Here is a 20,210-nt window from a genome sequence, read left to right on the forward strand (position 1 = left end):
GTGTGAATGTTGTTATGACTGGGTGACAGTTCACCGATCAGTTCACAGATGTTTTTGCTTCTCAACTGTTTTTACAAAATGTAAATAGTATTCATGAGAAGAGAATGTGATTGACTTCACTTCTTCTAGCAAAATTTTGGCCTTGGAGCTTTGTATCTGTGCAGACTGGAACCATAAGTCAATCACAGAACTTGCCACATCACCCTTTGCTTTGGTAAACCATCACCACCCCCTTATTCAATATTCTTGAAGGTTCCCTTTTAAGTGAATTCAGATCTGGTCCAGTTGTGGAACTTGCAGCTTTCAGCGTAAGAATATTGTGAAAAGAAGAAGTATCACTAGTCTGTACAGGACTAACACATTTCATTTTACATATGACATTCTTAACAATAGGCTTTTATTATTCATTCTTTGTCATACATTAAAATAAAGGATGTTTTATTTTCTTTCATGTACCAAACAGTTCCATTTGTCTTAAATACTCTATACAACTGCAGATAATTACAGCAACATAAAAACCAGCATTATGACATACCTAGAGGGATTAGTTTGACTTGTGTTTGGTTCCCAGGTCCCAAGATGCCAGTATCTGGGAAAGTGGCAAATGGAAACTGTGCAGAGGAACAGGAAAAAACCCTATATCTGTATATCAGCAATACAGAAATAATTGATAAAATGCTCAGGAAACAAGCTGTGTTTAACCAGCACTGTCCAATCCAGCCTGTTGCAGGGTCCACGACAGCAGTGAGAGGAAAGAGCAGCAGACAAGACTCCTCTGGCTTGTACCATGGTATTAGTTCTAGCACGCTTAAGTTCTGCATTTGAAGTTACATTAGCAAGCCTGATGTGCTTGGCAACAGCACAACATCTCACTCCATATCTGTGGCAAAGAACTTCTTTGTTCATAACTCACGGACTTTGCATGTTCATAAAAGCTGTTACATACTTTGGAAAGTTCAGGCATACCTTCAATCCTCCTCTGTATTCGATTCCTACTGACTTCATAGTAACTGCTGTTCCCAGCAGAGCTCAGTGACAGCCGGCGCAGGATCGGGGCTGAATTTGAGGTAGCAGTCACTGGCTGAAAGGAATTCCTGTAATATGCTGCACTCCCCGAAGTACGATATTCAGTGGAATTTTGACGGGCTGGGCTTGACAGATTTACTGAATTAAGTGCAGAATCCATAGAGTCCTCAGAAAAGCGATGCTCTTTGGAAGTGCTGTTTTCTTCTATACGTAACGTTTCTGCTACAGAAAACAAAAGCATCAATCTGTTCAAAACGATGTTCAAAACGATGGGCTTTGTAGCTTTGTTATTTAATTCCTTGCTATGTTCTCTTGAAGATAATAACAAGCTCCAAGCCTGTTAACAAGTCTCCTGTGAGACAAGACTTACTGAAGAATAGTCATTCTCAAGTAATCACTGGTCCTTTACTACATTAAAAAATTTCCAGTAAAATGTCTAATAGACAAGTTTGAGACAGTCTTCCATAAATCATCTCAGCTGTATATGTTAAATATTATGAGCAGGATGTGGCCATAAGGTTTGATTTTTTTTTCATTGTCTGATATTAGCATTAACACATATGCAATCTCAGTCAAGCATTTTCATTATCTTTCTTAATGGTTATCTTCTGAGAATTTGTTTAGGAGTGCATTATGTTTCTATTTTTTATAAATATAAAAAGAATTTTTTAACATAAAAAAACCTCTCATGTTAACTAGCAAATGTTTAATTTGTTCTACACAGTAGAGGGAGTCTCTAACTTCATATGCAAGAGGACAATTATCATCTGTAGATCTCCATATGTTCGGAGACAATAGCCATCACAAAAAACTGAAGAGACTACATGCAGAGCTGCAGAAGGCTGTAAATCCTAGACTCACATGCACACTAACACAATACAGTCTGATCACAATGCTGCAACTACGAGTCGTTAAACATCAGTGGGAACACCACTCCATTCTCTCATCATTGTATGTTCTCAGCTCCACTTGCACTAGGCCAACATCTAGCCTGAGGAAGAAGTTGGAAGCCTGATGCAAAAATCTGCATGAAACAAATGCTGCTTTGGCAAGAGACTTAAGAGCTGGAAAATATAGCTAACAGGTTCACAGAAGTGTAAACTCCACATTACCATCTTGAAAATTACTCTATGAAAGTTATAAAACATATGCTAGTGGAGCAGCATATTCTTGGGGGTAACTGGTACAATCTGTGAAACAAGTTCCTAGAATATGCTCTTTATTACTCTTCTTATATGACAACTTCCAATAATTTCTTGGGAAAATTCCAGAATTAAATAAAGGAAGAGTATTTTCCACAAACAAACAAACAACAGCAACAAAAAACACACAGAGAGCTTTTTAAGCACGTTTAACTTGTTCTATTAGCAATTACGTTCTCTCTCCTGAAGTCTGTATAAAACTGGAGTTTAGTGAAGAACTTGAGGTGTATTTCACAGTTATGATCTTCAGGCAACATTATCCCAAAGTGGAACAAAGACACCCAGAGAACCGGTTCCCTACTTAGTGAATTCAGTAAAGCAAGACATGCAATCCACCATAACATCTTCTATTAAACACAACACTTGTGGCAAAAAGAAGCTTTTAAGTCCACAAGCCCTTCTCTTTCAAGTACACAATCCTCAAGACAATAATGATAAACTTTCTAGTTTGATCTGTATCAAAAAAGCAAAGCAGTGGCTACTGAGGTTTTCGGAGAAAGCAAACTTTTATTTGTCGGCTTGAAGTAGCTGCAGCAACTTGCTAAAAGGAAAGCAATAGCCATCTTTCTATAGAATTTCAGAGGTACTAACAGACACAATCAATGATAAGCACTATAATATTAAAGGAAACAAATGAGAAAATTAGATCAGTAGAGAATGAGACCACCAAATGAAGTCTCAGTGCAAGACTGAAAGGCAGAAGTAATACTTCAAATGGCTACAGAAAAGCACTATGAAGGAGTCCAAAACTTGTAGATTGAAACTTCGTAAGTTTTTAAAGGTATGATGAAATACTGGAAGCAATATTCCACACCAGAAAGTTTCAACAGGAGTATTTCAGCAAATATCAGCCAACTCCATACAATGTCTTATGAAGGAATCTTTTTATAGTAATCAAGCAGAGATCCCAAATACATCCGTTAAATAATCATTTTATGTCACTCTTTCCATGATCGCTCAAGACATAAAGGGTTTTAAATTGACTATTTTACAGAAGAATTTAATTGCATTTACTCCAATTATATCCCAGGTTTCTTTCTGATACTACAGATCCTAGTTAAGCAACTGTAAATAGGGATGGCAAAGAGAAACTCTGCTTTGATTCCCAAGACACTAGCATTTGAGCTTAGAATCAGAAAATCATAGAATGGCTTGGGTTGGAAGGGACCCTCAAAGATCATGAAGCTCCAACCCCTCCACCATATGCAGGGCCACCAACCTCCCTATTAAATATTAGACCAGGCTGCCCAGGACCTCATCCAACTGGCCTTGAACACCTCCAGGAAGAGGGGTGTCCACAGCCTCTCTGGGCAGCCTGTTCCAGCACCTCACCATTCACTCTGTAAAGAACTTCCCCTGATACTCAACCTAAATCCTCCCTCCCTCAACTTAAAGCCATTTCCCCTTGTCCTGCCATTATCTTAAGCTTATCTTAACATAGCTCCTCAGGTCACATACACAAGGTGGGAAAACTGGCATACTTCATAGGATGATCATCTTTTAAAATAGGTGTTTCTGTCCAGCAGCTATACTATCCCAATCCACTCCCTTTCAATTCATCTAGCCTCCCTACAAACCAACCCCAACTGCAGTCTTGTTATTGAAAGCACGGTAACAGGTATGAGAGCTGATTCAGAATTGGTGTCTGACAAATACAGTTTTGCAATTAACGGAGCAACAAATGACTCTTTTCCTACTTCGACATGTGGAGCAGATGCGAGTAGTAGAGGGATGGAATGAGAACAAGTTTTTTTCTGTTACAAACAGAATTCACATTCTTACTCTCAACTATTCCAAAATTCAACAGATTTCAATGCTCTCTGATTTAGGTTTTGTAACAGAAAACTGAACATCCCTCATCTGCTTAAGCCTTCAAAGAATGCTTCTGCCACTTCAGTTTTGTTAGATTTGTAATATGGAATCAGCACTCTCTTGACCTTTGCCCTGTGAAATAAATTGTTATGCTGCTCCTTTAATGTATTTCCATCCATTACTGCATGGATGGCATCACATCTGCAATAGAACCCAACATTCACCACCAAGTAACCAATCGATGCCTTGTAAAAAAGGGCTGATCTGAAATAATAAACACATTTTCCTTACTCTGTCTTGTATCTGAACAGGTATTAACCAGACCCAGTTGTACCACAGCACTGGTAAAATACTGAAAGCAGAAGGCACTGCCATGTGATCTTATGCTGTAAGGCAGGCCCTGTAAGTAATAACTGAAGTTTTATTCTCAAGTCAGCACCAGACACCAAGGCTTCATACATGTATGAGTCCCAATTAGGAAGTTCAGCTTTTCAAAAACCAGAGTTAAATATGTTAAAGGCTGCTATTTAATGATTTCACAATGCAGCAAGCTGTTAATGACAGGTAAATTCAGCAGAAGTAGAACTTCCATATGCAGAAGATCATTAACAACATCAAATTTACTACATCTAAGAGCCACTAACAGAGCCCAGTAAGCCATATCAATTTTATCTACAAATATCAGTCTTCCAGAGGTGAGTTTTTGCACACTTGAAATGTACAAAAGATCAATGAATAATTGTCTCACCTGAAGCTGGAAAGCATCAGTTTTTCAAGTTAATTTGGTATAGACTTTCTGCACCGAACGTTTACTGTTTCAAGACCTCAAGAGGAGATGAGCAATTGCTTGCGCATCCGTTGTTATAAATCTAGATTACAAGTATCTGTGTGTATATGTAGATATACATGCCATAATTATTATGCTTTTCTTTTTCTCTATCTCATTTTTTCCCTCATTTCTCCTCTCCATCTCACTGAGATGGGGGCAGTGAATGAACAGCCACGTGACGCTCAGTGATCTGCTGGGTTAAACCACAATGCATCACCATATCTTAAAGAACTTGCACGCTGTAAAAGATTTCTTCTTTTAAGAACGTTGCAACAAAACGTTGCTGGCATGCATCACCACTGAAATTTTGACTATAGAAACTCATCTTGTCATTTGATATTTTACCATTAGAGAAATCCATCCTGCTGTCAGCGCTACAGTGATGAAACTCCAACTTAATTCTAAAAAATCTAGGTGGCAGAGATACCACAAGAATGGACTTGAATGAGTGATTACAAAGAGACTGAACATGGGCCAACATCTTTAACTTATTAACTTCCTTCCTTGCTCCCTAAATATTTAGAATGATAGTCGTACTATAGCAGTAGTAGTTAATGATAATTTTCCCTTTTTGTGATACTTGGTGAGATTCCGAAAAAACTTACTGTTGCAAATGCCACCACTACATAGGTAAATAATTACAATTATGTTATCTGAATCCTTTGGTTATTTCTAATTAGAAAGACACTACAACAGGAACAAACTTGTAAATTATGCTTAGGGTTGGAAAGAATCAGTGTGAACACCAGGTTTATGCATCAATTTGTCTTCTCAGGCAGCTTTCTGTTTTTGAGTTTCCAAATGGTAAGCAGAGCTTTAAAGGATCACATTTGGTTAGTGGCAGATGCATTTTCAAAAAAAAAAAAAAAAAAAAAAACCACAAAAATTACAAGAAAGCCTTTATTCACAAGTCTGAAATAAGAAGCATACCCATATTGCGTTACAGAAGAAGACAGATATTACATGCAAAAACAAAGAAAACGCCCCAGCTCTAGCATATTTTATGCTTCCTTAGGAAATCAGAAGCGTGACTGACTTATACTGTTAAGTGAGCCTATGATTAGGGTTAATGCAAGTACACGAGCTAGCATCAACAATAACACACTACCTCTCGTTTGCTTTCATTGTGTGGTGATCAGTGCAGGTGCCTAGAGTTTAAGAGTCAGTACCACAGGGATAAATCCTGGACCCACGGGTTTCCATGGCCCATTCACATTTTTTCCAGACTCCAATGTTTGATTGAAAACCTAATGATTCACATGTGGCTCAGACACAAGGCTCTCTACCTCCTGTTTGGGGAAAAGGTCTCGGGAGGCATATTTCTGCTAGGAGCTCAACCAGTTCTGGAGAGCAAATGGGCTGTGAGACCCAGCACAGCCTGATCTCCTGGTATTTACTTCAAGGTAGCACTATCAGCTGCAGCAAACATTCAAATAACTTCATAATAGCCTCACAGGTAGTCTTACATGGCCCTAGGGAAATTACTTGTTCTCCACATCTTAATTTCTCATTTTGAAAAGAAGCACTGAAAAGAATAATATTATCGTAGAGTTGTCAGGAGGATAAAGCAAGAAACATCTGAGGCCATCTGAATGCCCCAAGTCACACCATGAGAAAAATCCACAAAAAAAAGAAAACAGGATTCAGTGCAAACACAGCTCCCTTGTACTCCAAACATCTGAGGGCAACCATAGGAACTCCAAGCAAAGGAGTGGGATCCAGATCTACAGGCTCAACTCTCTGCTCTGCCTGGGAACAACATAAGCTTCTTACTTCCAAGATAAATGCTAGGGCTGAAAATAAAAAGGAGCACTTCTGAGGTGCAACAACCTCAACCTCAAATGACAAATAAACAGGGAATGGAGCTTGTTTGTGCAACCCCAGCCCTTGGGATGAAGAGTCATTCTCATTTCTTTACTTTTCATTGTGTAGGTATGTTTCAAACAGCAAGCTCAAGCCAGGAGAAAGGCTGAGCACTAAACTATCAGACAAATGTGTCTGTCTGATAGTGAAGAAAATCACCCAAGAGACTGATTTAATTCTCTGCTTGAGAAGGTTTATCTGAACCTCAGTCTGTTTCATCCCACTAAATGACACAGACTCAGAGCTAGAAGCAGAAAAAAGGGGCTGACACCACCACCATGAGTGGGCTTGCTAATTTAAAGTGGCATGGATCCAATGGAAGGTACAACCAGTTCTTTGGATATAAACGTGTTAAACACCAGAAAGATTGTTTATTCCTCTCATGTCTTGCATGTTTTAAATCAAAGCTGAATGTCTTCTCCTTTACTTGTTAGTGTTTTGCTATACTTCGTGATGCTCAGGGGCTGTTTGACATCTTCTTCTTATTCGCAGCTTCCTTTGATGGGGAGAAGCATGCCATCAATCTTCCTTCTGTAAACAGTGCATCGTTTGTCCTACGTTTCTTGGAGAAACTCTGCCACAGTCTTCAATGCGATAATCTTTTCAGTAGCCAGCCTTTCAGCCCCTACATGGGGTGTGCACATAGTCCCACAGAGTACGATAGGAACAAACCAGGTACTATCAAACAGCTGTTGTTTACAAGTACTGATATTTTTAATAAGTGTGGTTACTTTATGAAATTTAACATTTTAATCTGCTTTGCTATAACTTTAATTGATTGAAATGAATACTCTTCAGTTCTTAGAGGATTCGTTCCAGAGCACAAGTGCTGTGGCAGGTTGGGATAGCTCATACCACATGTGCAGAAATCATTTTGTTCTGCTAACTCTTTCTTGTGGTCAAGTAGGAATTGTACCACTGGGTTACTAAAAGAACAGACTCAAAACTTCACATTTTGCCTGTTCAATTTATGTTTGAATCATAAAATAACCTTGGAGAAAGATGCTTACTACCTTATAAGAAGGGTCTTGCTCTGAGAGATGATTCAGTTCAGCCTATGCTACAACATTAAATACTCTTTTCTTCCTTCTTTGTTCACCTTGCTCAGTGGCGGCTCCAAAATTTTAAATTCTGCAGCATACAGTCTTGTAGAGAAGGTGGGTTTTGCAGCTGGCTGCTTGTGACATTTTATGTGAGTTTTTGTACTCTGGGGGTATATAGAGTGAGAGGGAAATAACATGCTCAGGGTCTCCCATCAAATGGCTTGCAGTGCTGGTATTACGAGTCCCGGTCCAAGGGTTATCAGGAGCCATAGCTGAGAAAACTTTGACATCAATGCAGTTTCAGTCTTAGAGGTGCTGCTTTAGAAAATAAAGTATTGTGGTGGTTTTGGTATTTCGGTTTTTATTTGTTTTGTTTTGTTTTTTTCCAGTAGAGAAATTGTATTTGTTTCATTTCATCAAATAAAAGTCATTTGCTTTAATACTTTTCAGGAAAGTAGCCTAAATTTGGAAATTTGGATGATGATAGTATAAACTAAGCTGTTACTTCAGCTTTTGAAGTTTGTATTGAATGACCGATTCTATGTGAAATGGATTTGTTACCTGGTGAATGACTTGATGTATGTTTTTGCTTTTGTACTTTCATGATAAGCCTTAAACCACTTTGCACAGTTTCCAGGTAAGTACTGTTCTTTTGTTTAGCACTGAAAGTCAAACTGTAGTGTGGAAATCATACATGCATGGTTGCTGAAGATAGCAGATACTGACCATTGTGCACAGACATTATTAACGCTGTGTGGGTGCTTCAGAATGGGCACCAATAGCAGGCGTATGCTATAGGGTTTGGTTTGTTGTATCGTCTCAAATCTGAGAAAAAATAGGGCAGCAAGGACAACTTTTAAGAATAGATTTTTGGTAGTTTAGAGCATGTACTGGTAGTTCTTGCTTTGCTGGGACTATTGCGTGAGTAGAGATGCAGGTTGTGATAGCTTTGTACGTTAGCAGGGTACGGAAAGGCTTTAGAGGTCAGATGGGAGTGAATTTGGGACTTAAGAAACAATGCAGTTCTAGCACGTGAAACATGTCTCTATTCTGTGTGCACTAGGTGTGAAGAAAGCAGAAATATTCTGTATAAATATGGCTTGTTCTTTTTCAGTGTGTGTTTATGTCAACAAGCATGGAAATTCTGGGCCTCACCTGGATAAGAAAAAGGTTCAGGAGCTTCCAGATCACTTTGGACCAGGTCCTGTCAACGTGGTACTTCAACAAGCTGTACAAGCTTGTGTGGATTGTGCCTATCAATCCAAAACAGTCTTTGGATTTCTGAAATCTGGCCATCATGGAGGGGAAATGATAACTGGTATGTGAAGATGTTTCTAATTTTTTTGTTTCTTCACTTGTTTGTGAACCTAGGGTAGGGAGAAAGAACTGAAGTAACCTGCAGTGAGATTCTATCACTTTTGTAACTCCTTAAGCATAGTCAAGAATGTATGTTTGTGAACTACTTTATTAAGATAGTCCTGGTGGACTTTATATCACTGGGAGTCCAGGATTTTCTGAACAGTTCTTAAATCAGAGTCTAGCAATAGCAAAGTTGAATTACATGTACACTGTACAGTTAGGTTGTTGGTAATAAGCAGAGCTTGTGCATCTCAACAGCTGCAGCTATACAAGCTATACATTTGTCAAGTAAGCTCAGTATGAGTGGAGTATCAGCTTTATTAATTCAAGTCATTCTCATAACCTTATCCATACATAATGTTTGTGTTCTTAATACCTTAACCAAGTGAGTGAAAAGTTTCCAGCTGATCTGTTTAGCTTCCAGGCAAGTGATTCCACATGTTAAATTTGCTGCTTCCTCCTTTCTCCCATTCCCTGGTCTCTTAGGTCAGTGTTTGTTCTCTTATGTCCTCTATTAAGGAATAGGTTTAGTTCTGCTACATATTAATGCCATGCCTACAGATAAATTATCCTTACATCTCAAACTGAATAGCTGCTGCTTGACATTTTTTTTTTCCTTCTAGGCTAGGAAGTCTCTGTATGGCAGTTAGCACATCAATTCATAATTCTATCACTGGCAGTAAAAAGACTTGGTGTTACTTTAATCTCCTTACATTAACACCAGGTGTGAAAGATGATTAGTGGAATACAGGTTTAATTAAATCCTTGTAAAAGATGTTGCTATCTAACAGTGTCTGTAACATAGCACCCTGACCTGCATATAGCAGAATTTCAGTAGTCCTTGCTTATGTGTCTGCACAAGTTTGTTCAAAAGATAGATGCTTCTTTTCTACTTTGTAATAGAAGTTTACTGGAACTGTGTAAGTATGGGTTTGAAACTTGTATTACTTTATTTTTTGCAAAACATATGAAATTTTATTATATTATTAATATAATAACATAGTTGTGCCTTGTTGTGCCTCATTCCAACAAGTCATTTTTTTTTTGGAACAAAATACACTGAGATGTGCTTTGCCAGTATTCTGATTGTTATTGTTCTAGAAGAAGGACTAAATTGTAGGCCAGTGGTGAATGTGGGCTATGATGGAATAGTTGAAAGTAATTATTTTACAAAGCAGATGTAAAAAAAAAAAAAAAAGAAATCTATCTAGTTCTGATATGTTTTCATTCAAAAATCCTATAGGAACAGGAATTACTATTGTAATTACTGCTAGATTCAAAGAAGTCAGCTCAGTAGTCCTAAGCTCAAGAAGCCTGTGGGCTGCTCCTGAAGCAGAGTGCTGGAGCTCTCTCAGGTGTTACAGAGCCACAAGGCCCTTGTGGGTTTCCTGTGTTTTTTAGCTCTTGTCTTCTCATCATCTTGTTGGATAGGTTGCTGAGAGGCTCACTGAGTGATAAGTCAAATCGTAAGTCATTTTATAAAAAATTTTTGAGGGATATATTTTGAGAAGAACAAAATGTGGCTAAGGTTAATGTAACGCATTAAAACTCTTTGAAAGGGTAGATAACAGCAGGACAAGGGGAAATGGTTTTAAGCTGAAGGAGGGAAGATTTAAGTTGGATGTTAGGGGGAAGTTCTTTACAGAGAGAGTGGTGAGGTGCTGGAACAGGCTGCTCAGAGAGGCTGTGGATGCTCCGTCGCTAGAGGTGTTCAAGGCCAGATTGGATGGGGCCCTGGGCAGCCTGGTCTAGCACTGAATGTGGAGGTTGGTGGCCCTGCATTGGCAGGGGGTTGGAGATTCATGATCCTTGAGGTCCCTTCCAACCCTGGCCATTCTGTGATTCTGTGAAAACCAACTGTGCAGTTGAATAGGAAGGTAGGGTGTAGACAGTAGAATTAAATGAGAAATTGCAGAATGAAATTGTGAGAATATTTTCTTGTAGAGTTTTTGTTTGAAAGTTGTTTTTTTTTTTTTTTGTATAGTTGGTTTTTCTTTAAGACTGGCAAGAAAAACAATTGTCTGCATCAGAGATTAAGGAAAGAAATCTAAATCTTTTGTGATGAACTTTCATGGCAAGTATTGTATTTGCTATAGTAGAAAACTGCATGCTGGGACTTGGATGAAATAATCTTGCTAAAATATGTGTGAATAATTAGTGGGTTCTTTTGGTTCAGCTGCCAGAGAAAATAATTGTTTTGAATGGAGTTGAATTAAGGATTTTTTCTTACTCAAAACAAAAGCACAAACCATTTTAATTTTGCTTGATGCATAAGGTTTCAGTTCAAGCAAATGTAACCAAAGGGAAATTAAAGGCTTGATTAGCAAGCCCACTCATGGTGGTGGTGTCAGCCCCTTTTTTCTGCTTCTAGCTCTGAGTCTGTGTCATTTAGTGGGATGAAACAGACTGAGGTTCAGATAAACCTTCTCAAGCAGAGAATTAAATCAGTCTCTTGGGTGATTTTCTTCACTATCAGACAGACACATTTGTCTGATAGTTTAGTGCTCAGCCTTTCTCCTGGCTTGAGCTTGCTGTTTGAAACATACCTACACAATGAAAAGTAAAGAAATGAGAATGACTCTTCATCCCAAGGGCTGGGGTTGCACAAACAAGCTCCATTCCCTGTTTATTTGTCATTTGAGGTTGAGGTTGTTGCACCTCAGAAGTGCTCCTTTTTATTTTCAGCCCTAGCATTTATCTTGGAAGTAAGAAGCTTATGTTGTTCCCAGGCAGAGCAGAGAGTTGAGCCTGTAGATCTGGATCCCACTCCTTTGCTTGGAGTTCCTATGGTTGCCCTCAGATGTTTGGAGTACAAGGGAGCTGTGTTTGCACTGAATCCTGTTTTCTTTTTTTTGTGGATTTTTCTCATGGTGTGACTTGGGGCATTCAGATGGCCTCAGATGTTTCTTGCTTTATCCTCCTGACAACTCTACGATAATATTATTCTTTTCAGTGCTTCTTTTCAAAATGAGAAATTAAGATGTGGAGAACAAGTAATTTCCCTAGGGCCATGTAAGACTACCTGTGAGGCTATTATGAAGTTATTTGAATGTTTGCTGCAGCTGATAGTGCTACCTTGAAGTAAATACCAGGAGATCAGGCTGTGCTGGGTCTCACAGCCCATTTGCTCTCCAGAACTGGTTGAGCTCCTAGCAGAAATATGCCTCCCGAGACCTTTTCCCCAAACAGGAGGTAGAGAGCCTTGTGTCTGAGCCACATGTGAATCATTAGGTTTTCAATCAAACATTGGAGTCTGGAAAAAATGTGAATGGGCCATGGAAACCCGTGGGTCCAGGATTTATCCCTGTGGTACTGACTCTTAAACTCTAGGCACCTGCACTGATCACCACACAATGAAAGCAAACGAGAGGTAGTGTGTTATTGTTGATGCTAGCTCGTGTACTTGCATTAACCCTAATCATAGGCTCACTTAACAGTATAAGTCAGTCACGCTTCTGATTTCCTAAGGAAGCATAAAATATGCTAGAGCTGGGGCGTTTTCTTTGTTTTTGCATGTAATATCTGTCTTCTTCTGTAACGCAATATGGGTATGCTTCTTATTTCAGACTTGTGAATAAAGGCTTTCTTGTAATTTTTGTGGTTTTTTTTTTTTTTTTTTTTTTTGAAAATGCATCTGCCACTAACCAAATGTGATCCTTTAAAGCTCTGCTTACCATTTGGAAACTCAAAAACAGAAAGCTGCCTGAGAAGACAAATTGATGCATAAACCTGGTGTTCACACTGATTCTTTCCAACCCTAAGCATAATTTACAAGTTTGTTCCTGTTGTAGTGTCTTTCTAATTAGAAATAACCAAAGGATTCAGATAACATAATTGTAATTATTTACCTATGTAGTGGTGGCATTTGCAACAGTAAGTTTTTTCGGAATCTCACCAAGTATCACAAAAAGGGAAAATTATCATTAACTACTACTGCTATAGTACGACTATCATTCTAAATATTTAGGGAGCAAGGAAGGAAGTTAATAAGTTAAAGATGTTGGCCCATGTTCAGTCTCTTTGTAATCACTCATTCAAGTCCATTCTTGTGGTATCTCTGCCACCTAGATTTTTTAGAATTAAGTTGGAGTTTCATCACTGTAGCGTTGACAGCAGGATGGATTTCTCTAATGGTAAAATATCAAATGACAAGATGAGTTTCTGTAGTCAAAATTTCAGTGGTGATGCATGCCAGCAACGTTTTGTTGCAACGTTCTTAAAAGAAGAAATCTTTTACAGCGTGCAAGTTCTTTAAGATATGGTGATGCATTGTGGTTTAACCCAGCAGATCACTGAGCGTCACGTGGCTGTTCATTCACTGCCCCCATCTCAGTGAGATGGAGAGGAGAAATGAGGGAAAAAATGAGATAGAGAAAAAGAAAAGCATAATAATTATGGCATGTATATCTACATATACACACAGATACTTGTAATCTAGATTTATAACAACGGATGCGCAAGCAATTGCTCATCTCCTCTTGAGGTCTTGAAACAGTAAACGTTCGGTGCAGAAAGTCTATACCAAATTAACTTGAAAAACTGATGCTTTCCAGCTTCAGGTGAGACAATTATTCATTGATCTTTTGTACATTTCAAGTGTGCAAAAACTCACCTCTGGAAGACTGATATTTGTAGATAAAATTGATATGGCTTACTGGGCTCTGTTAGTGGCTCTTAGATGTAGTAAATTTGATGTTGTTAATGATCTTCTGCATATGGAAGTTCTACTTCTGCTGAATTTACCTGTCATTAACAGCTTGCTGCATTGTGAAATCATTAAATAGCAGCCTTTAACATATTTAACTCTGGTTTTTGAAAAGCTGAACTTCCTAATTGGGACTCATACATGTATGAAGCCTTGGTGTCTGGTGCTGACTTGAGAATAAAACTTCAGTTATTACTTACAGGGCCTGCCTTACAGCATAAGATCACATGGCAGTGCCTTCTGCTTTCAGTATTTTACCAGTGCTGTGGTACAACTGGGTCTGGTTAATACCTGTTCAGATACAAGACAGAGTAAGGAAAATGTGTTTATTATTTCAGATCAGCCCTTTTTTACAAGGCATCGATTGGTTACTTGGTGGTGAATGTTGGGTTCTATTGCAGATGTGATGCCATCCATGCAGTAATGGATGGAAATACATTAAAGGAGCAGCATAACAATTTATTTCACAGGGCAAAGGTCAAGAGAGTGCTGATTCACAGAATCACAGAATCACAGAATGACCTGGGTTGGAGGGGACCTCAAGGATCATGTAGTTCCAACCCCCCTGCCTAGCAGGGCCATATTACAAATCTAACAAAACTGAAGTGGCAGAAGCATTCTTTGAAGGCTTAAGCAGATGAGGGATGTTCAGTTTTCTGTTACAAAACCTAAATCAGAGAGCATTGAAATCTGTTGAATTTTGGAATAGTTGAGAGTAAGAATGTGAATTCTGTTTGTAACAGAAAAAAACTTGTTCTCATTCCATCCCTCTACTACTCGCATCTGCTCCACATGTCGAAGTAGGAAAAGAGTCATTTGTTGCTCCGTTAATTGCAAAACTGTATTTGTCAGACACCAATTCTGAATCAGCTCTCATACCTGTTACCGTGCTTTCAATAACAAGACTGCAGTTGGGGTTGGTTTGTAGGGAGGCTAGATGAATTGAAAGGGAGTGGATTGGGATAGTATAGCTGCTGGACAGAAACACCTATTTTAAAAGATGATCATCCTATGAAGTATGCCAGTTTTCCCACCTTGTGTATGTGACCTGAGGAGCTATGTTAAGATAAGCTTAAGATAATGGCAGGACAAGGGGAAATGGCTTTAAGTTGAGGGAGGGAGGATTTAGGTTGAGTATCAGGGGAAGTTCTTTACAGAGTGAATGGTGAGGTGCTGGAACAGGCTGCCCAGAGAGGCTGTGGACACCCCTCTTCCTGGAGGTGTTCAAGGCCAGTTGGATGAGGTCCTGGGCAGCCTGGTCTAATATTTAATAGGGAGGTTGGTGGCCCTGCATATGGTGGAGGGGTTGGAGCTTCATGATCTTTGAGGGTCCCTTCCAACCCAAGCCATTCTATGATTTTCTGATTCTAAGCTCAAATGCTAGTGTCTTGGGAACCAAAGCAGAGTTTCTCTTTGCCATCCCTATTTACAGTTGCTTAACTAGGATCTGTAGTATCAGAAAGAAACCTGGGATATAATTGGAGTAAATGCAATTAAATTCTTCTGTAAAATAGTCAATTTAAAACCCTTTATGTCTTGAGCGATCATGGAAAGAGTGACATAAAATGATTATTTAACGGATGTATTTGGGATCTCTGCTTGATTACTATAAAAAGATTCCTTCATAAGACATTGTATGGAGTTGGCTGATATTTGCTGAAATACTCCTGTTGAAACTTTCTGGTGTGGAATATTGCTTCCAGTATTTCATCATACCTTTAAAAACTTACGAAGTTTCAATCTACAAGTTTTGGACTCCTTCATAGTGCTTTTCTGTAGCCATTTGAAGTATTACTTCTGCCTTTCAGTCTTGCACTGAGACTTCATTTGGTGGTCTCATTCTCTACTGATCTAATTTTCTCATTTGTTTCCTTTAATATTATAGTGCTTATCATTGATTGTGTCTGTTAGTACCTCTGAAATTCTATAGAAAGATGGCTATTGCTTTCCTTTTAGCAAGTTGCTGCAGCTACTTCAAGCCGACAAATAAAAGTTTGCTTTCTCCGAAAACCTCAGTAGCCACTGCTTTGCTTTTTTGATACAGATCAAACTAGAAAGTTTATCATTATTGTCTTGAGGATTGTGTACTTGAAAGAGAAGGGCTTGTGGACTTAAAAGCTTCTTTTTGCCACAAGTGTTGTGTTTAATAGAAGATGTTATGGTGGATTGCATGTCTTGCTTTACTGAATTCACTAAGTAGGGAACCGGTTCTCTGGGTGTCTTTGTTCCACTTTGGGATAATGTTGCCTGAAGATCATAACTGTGAAATACACCTCAAGTTCTTCACTAAACTCCAGTTTTATACAGACTTCAGGAGAGAGAACGTAATTGCTAATAGAACAAGTTAAACGTGCTTAAAAAGCTCTCTGTGTGTTTTCTGTTGCTGTTGTTTGTTTGTTTGTGGAAAATACTCTTCCTTTATTTAATTCTGGAATTTTCCCAAGAAATTATTGGAAGTTGTCATATAAGAAGAGTAATAAAGACCATATTCTAGGAACTTGTTTCACAGATTGTACCAGTTACCCCCAAGAATATGCTGCTCCACTAGCATATGTTTTATAACTTTCATAGAGTAATTTTCAAGATGGTAATGTGGAGTTTACACTTCTGTGAACCTGTTAGCTATATTTTCCAGCTCTTAAGTCTCTTGCCAAAGCAGCATTTGTTTCATGCAGATTTTTGCATCAGGCTTCCAACTTCTTCCTCAGGCTAGATGTTGGCCTAGTGCAAGTGGAGCTGAGAACATACAATGATGAGAGAATGGAGTGGTGTTCCCACTGATGTTTAACGACTCGTAGTTGCAGCATTGTGATCAGACTGTATTGTGTTAGTGTGCATGTGAGTCTAGGATTTACAGCCTTCTGCAGCTCTGCATGTAGTCTCTTCAGTTTTTTGTGATGGCTATTGTCTCCGAACATATGGAGATCTACAGATGATAATTGTCCTCTTGCATATGAAGTTAGAGACTCCCTCTACTGTGTAGAACAAATTAAATATTTGCTAGTTAACATGAGAGGTTTTTTTATGTTAAAAAATTCTTTTTATATTTATAAAAAATAGAAACATAATGCACTCCTAAACAAATTCTCAGAAGATAACCATTAAGAAAGATAATGAAAATGCTTGACTGAGATTGCATATGTGTTAATGCTAATATCAGACAATGAAAAAAAAATCAAACCTTATGGCCACATCCTGCTCATAATATTTAACATATACAGCTGAGATGATTTATGGAAGACTGTCTCAAACTTGTCTATTAGACATTTTACTGGAAATTTTTTAATGTAGTAAAGGACCAGTGATTACTTGAGAATGACTATTCTTCAGTAAGTCTTGTCTCACAGGAGACTTGTTAACAGGCTTGGAGCTTGTTATTATCTTCAAGAGAACATAGCAAGGAATTAAATAACAAAGCTACAAAGCCCATCGTTTTGAACATCGTTTTGAACAGATTGATGCTTTTGTTTTCTGTAGCAGAAACGTTACGTATAGAAGAAAACAGCACTTCCAAAGAGCATCGCTTTTCTGAGGACTCTATGGATTCTGCACTTAATTCAGTAAATCTGTCAAGCCCAGCCCGTCAAAATTCCACTGAATATCGTACTTCGGGGAGTGCAGCATATTACAGGAATTCCTTTCAGCCAGTGACTGCTACCTCAAATTCAGCCCCGATCCTGCGCCGGCTGTCACTGAGCTCTGCTGGGAACAGCAGTTACTATGAAGTCAGTAGGAATCGAATACAGAGGAGGATTGAAGGTATGCCTGAACTTTCCAAAGTATGTAACAGCTTTTATGAACATGCAAAGTCCGTGAGTTATGAACAAAGAAGTTCTTTGCCACAGATATGGAGTGAGATGTTGTGCTGTTGCCAAGCACATCAGGCTTGCTAATGTAACTTCAAATGCAGAACTTAAGCGTGCTAGAACTAATACCATGGTACAAGCCAGAGGAGTCTTGTCTGCTGCTCTTTCCTCTCACTGCTGTCGTGGACCCTGCAACAGGCTGGATTGGACAGTGCTGGTTAAACACAGCTTGTTTCCTGAGCATTTTATCAATTATTTCTGTATTGCTGATATACAGATATAGGGTTTTTTCCTGTTCCTCTGCACAGTTTCCATTTGCCACTTTCCCAGATACTGGCATCTTGGGACCTGGGAACCAAACACAAGTCAAACTAATCCCTCTAGGTATGTCATAATGCTGGTTTTTATGTTGCTGTAATTATCTGCAGTTGTATAGAGTATTTAAGACAAATGGAACTGTTTGGTACATGAAAGAAAATAAAACATCCTTTATTTTAATGTATGACAAAGAATGAATAATAAAAGCCTATTGTTAAGAATGTCATATGTAAAATGAAATGTGTTAGTCCTGTACAGACTAGTGATACTTCTTCTTTTCACAATATTCTTACGCTGAAAGCTGCAAGTTCCACAACTGGACCAGATCTGAATTCACTTAAAAGGGAACCTTCAAGAATATTGAATAAGGGGGTGGTGATGGTTTACCAAAGCAAAGGGTGATGTGGCAAGTTCTGTGATTGACTTATGGTTCCAGTCTGCACAGATACAAAGCTCCAAGGCCAAAATTTTGCTAGAAGAAGTGAAGTCAATCACATTCTCTTCTCATGAATACTATTTACATTTTGTAAAAACAGTTGAGAAGCAAAAACATCTGTGAACTGATCGGTGAACTGTCACCCAGTCATAACAACATTCACACAGTATTACATAATCTTGTATACACCTAAAATACATTGGGAATTTCCCTCAAGAAGCATTGATCAGTTTTTATCTTTCTGCCATTCAACAAGACCTGGACAGGGTGGAAAGGGAGAGAAAAAACCTTATGAGGTTCAACAAGGGCAAGTGCAGAGTCCTACATCTGGGGAAGAGTAACTGCATGTATCAGTACAGGTTAGGGTCTGACTTGCTGGAAAGAAGCACTGCAGAGAAAGGCCTGGGTGTCCCTGTAGACAGCAGGGTGACCACAAACCAGCAATGTGGCCTTGTGGTCAAGAAGGCCAATGGTATCCTGGGATGCATTAAAAAGAATGTGGCCAGCAGGTTGAGTGAGGTGATCTCCCCTCTCTTCTCTACCTTGGTGAGGCCACATCTGGAGTGCTGTGTCCAGTTCTGGGCTCCTCACTTCAAGAAATACAGAACTTCTGGAGAGAGCCCAGTGGAGGGCCACAGAGATGATGAGGGGCCTGGAGCATCTCCTGTATGAGGAAAGGCTGAGACCTGGGGCTGTTCAGCCTGAAGAAGAGAAGGCTGAGAGAGGGTATTATCAATGCTTATAAATACCAAAAGGGTGGGAGTCAAGCAGATGGGGCCAGGCTCTTGCCTGTGGAGCCCAATGACAGAACAAGGAGCAGGGGACACAAACTGGAATAAATGACGTTCCATTTGAACACAAGGAAGAACTTCTTTACTGTGAGGGTGACAGTGCCCAGGAACAGACTGCCCAGAGAGGTGGTGGAGTCTCCTCTGGAGATATTCAAAACTCATCTGGACGTTTTCCTGTAACTTACTGTAGGGAACCAGCTTTGTTAGACTCAATGACTTGCAGAGATTCTTTCCAACCACTGCAGTTCCCCCTTGAGAAAATGTCTTTCTCCAATTTTTCAGTTTAAAAGGAAATTACATCCTAATTCAAAAAGTCTTGTTTATTTTTAGGAAGAGACAGATCTCTTGGTAAATAATGACAGAACAGTCTGTCTGAGCTTTCATAATACCTTTACTGAAGAACTGATTAGAATTTCTCCAACACATACATATGAGAGTTTACCTGATAAGAAACATCTAGAATGACCACAAATCCATTTCCTATCTTCTGAAAGCAAAGTATTATTTACTAACCAGCTAAGTGCAGGAGAAGACTCTTAACAGAATAGAAATTTATGTTCTTAACATGCTCCTTTTTGAAGAAAATGGTAGAAAAGAAAGAAGTGAGGAATAGAGGATACTTAAACCAACCTGGATCCACTAGAAAACTTCAAAGTAGGGACAGTTACAAAAGCTCAGCTATTCCATTGAGGGAGTAAGCACAAAAAGAAAGACTGAAGCCTTTAGCTAGCAGTTTGTCAGAAAACAGTCTTAAATATGCGCAAGGGTGGAAAGAGACTTCCTATTTCCTTAAATGCAAGCAGATTGAAACAGTTTCTTTTGATTTCTGTATCTATGATTTTCATAAGCAGTTACAAGAACGGTGTTCTCAGATTGGATATTATGAGTAAATGCTTGTGTTGCATTTAAGGAAATAATAAACAGCAACTATTTCTCATCCAAGAAAAAGACAAACACGTAAACTGAATGAGCAGCTTATATACATATATCCCCTAGATATCTGCAGCACTCCCATGGTGT

At 38.9% G+C, this 20,210-nt stretch overlaps 1 protein-coding gene across 1 annotated transcript; it reads left to right on the top strand.

The window, feature by feature from the left end:
- Nucleotides 1-7,032: 7,032 nt before the first annotated feature.
- LOC149918809 (sex comb on midleg-like protein 2) lies at nt 7,033-11,242 on the top strand. Its single transcript, XM_090134487.1, has 3 exons — nt 7,033-7,407; nt 8,890-9,093; nt 11,119-11,242. The coding sequence occupies exons 1-3, from the start codon at nt 7,362-7,364 to the stop codon at nt 11,169-11,171; spliced, it is 303 nt and encodes a 100-aa protein (XP_089990613.1). The 5' UTR covers nt 7,033-7,361; the 3' UTR covers nt 11,172-11,242.
- Nucleotides 11,243-20,210: the final 8,968 nt, after the last annotated feature.

Source organism: Phasianus colchicus, chromosome 2, assembly GCF_987193195.1.
Source record: "Phasianus colchicus chromosome 2, bPhaCol1.hap1.1, whole genome shotgun sequence".
In the NCBI taxonomy this organism is placed as follows: Eukaryota; Metazoa; Chordata; class Aves; order Galliformes; family Phasianidae; genus Phasianus; species Phasianus colchicus.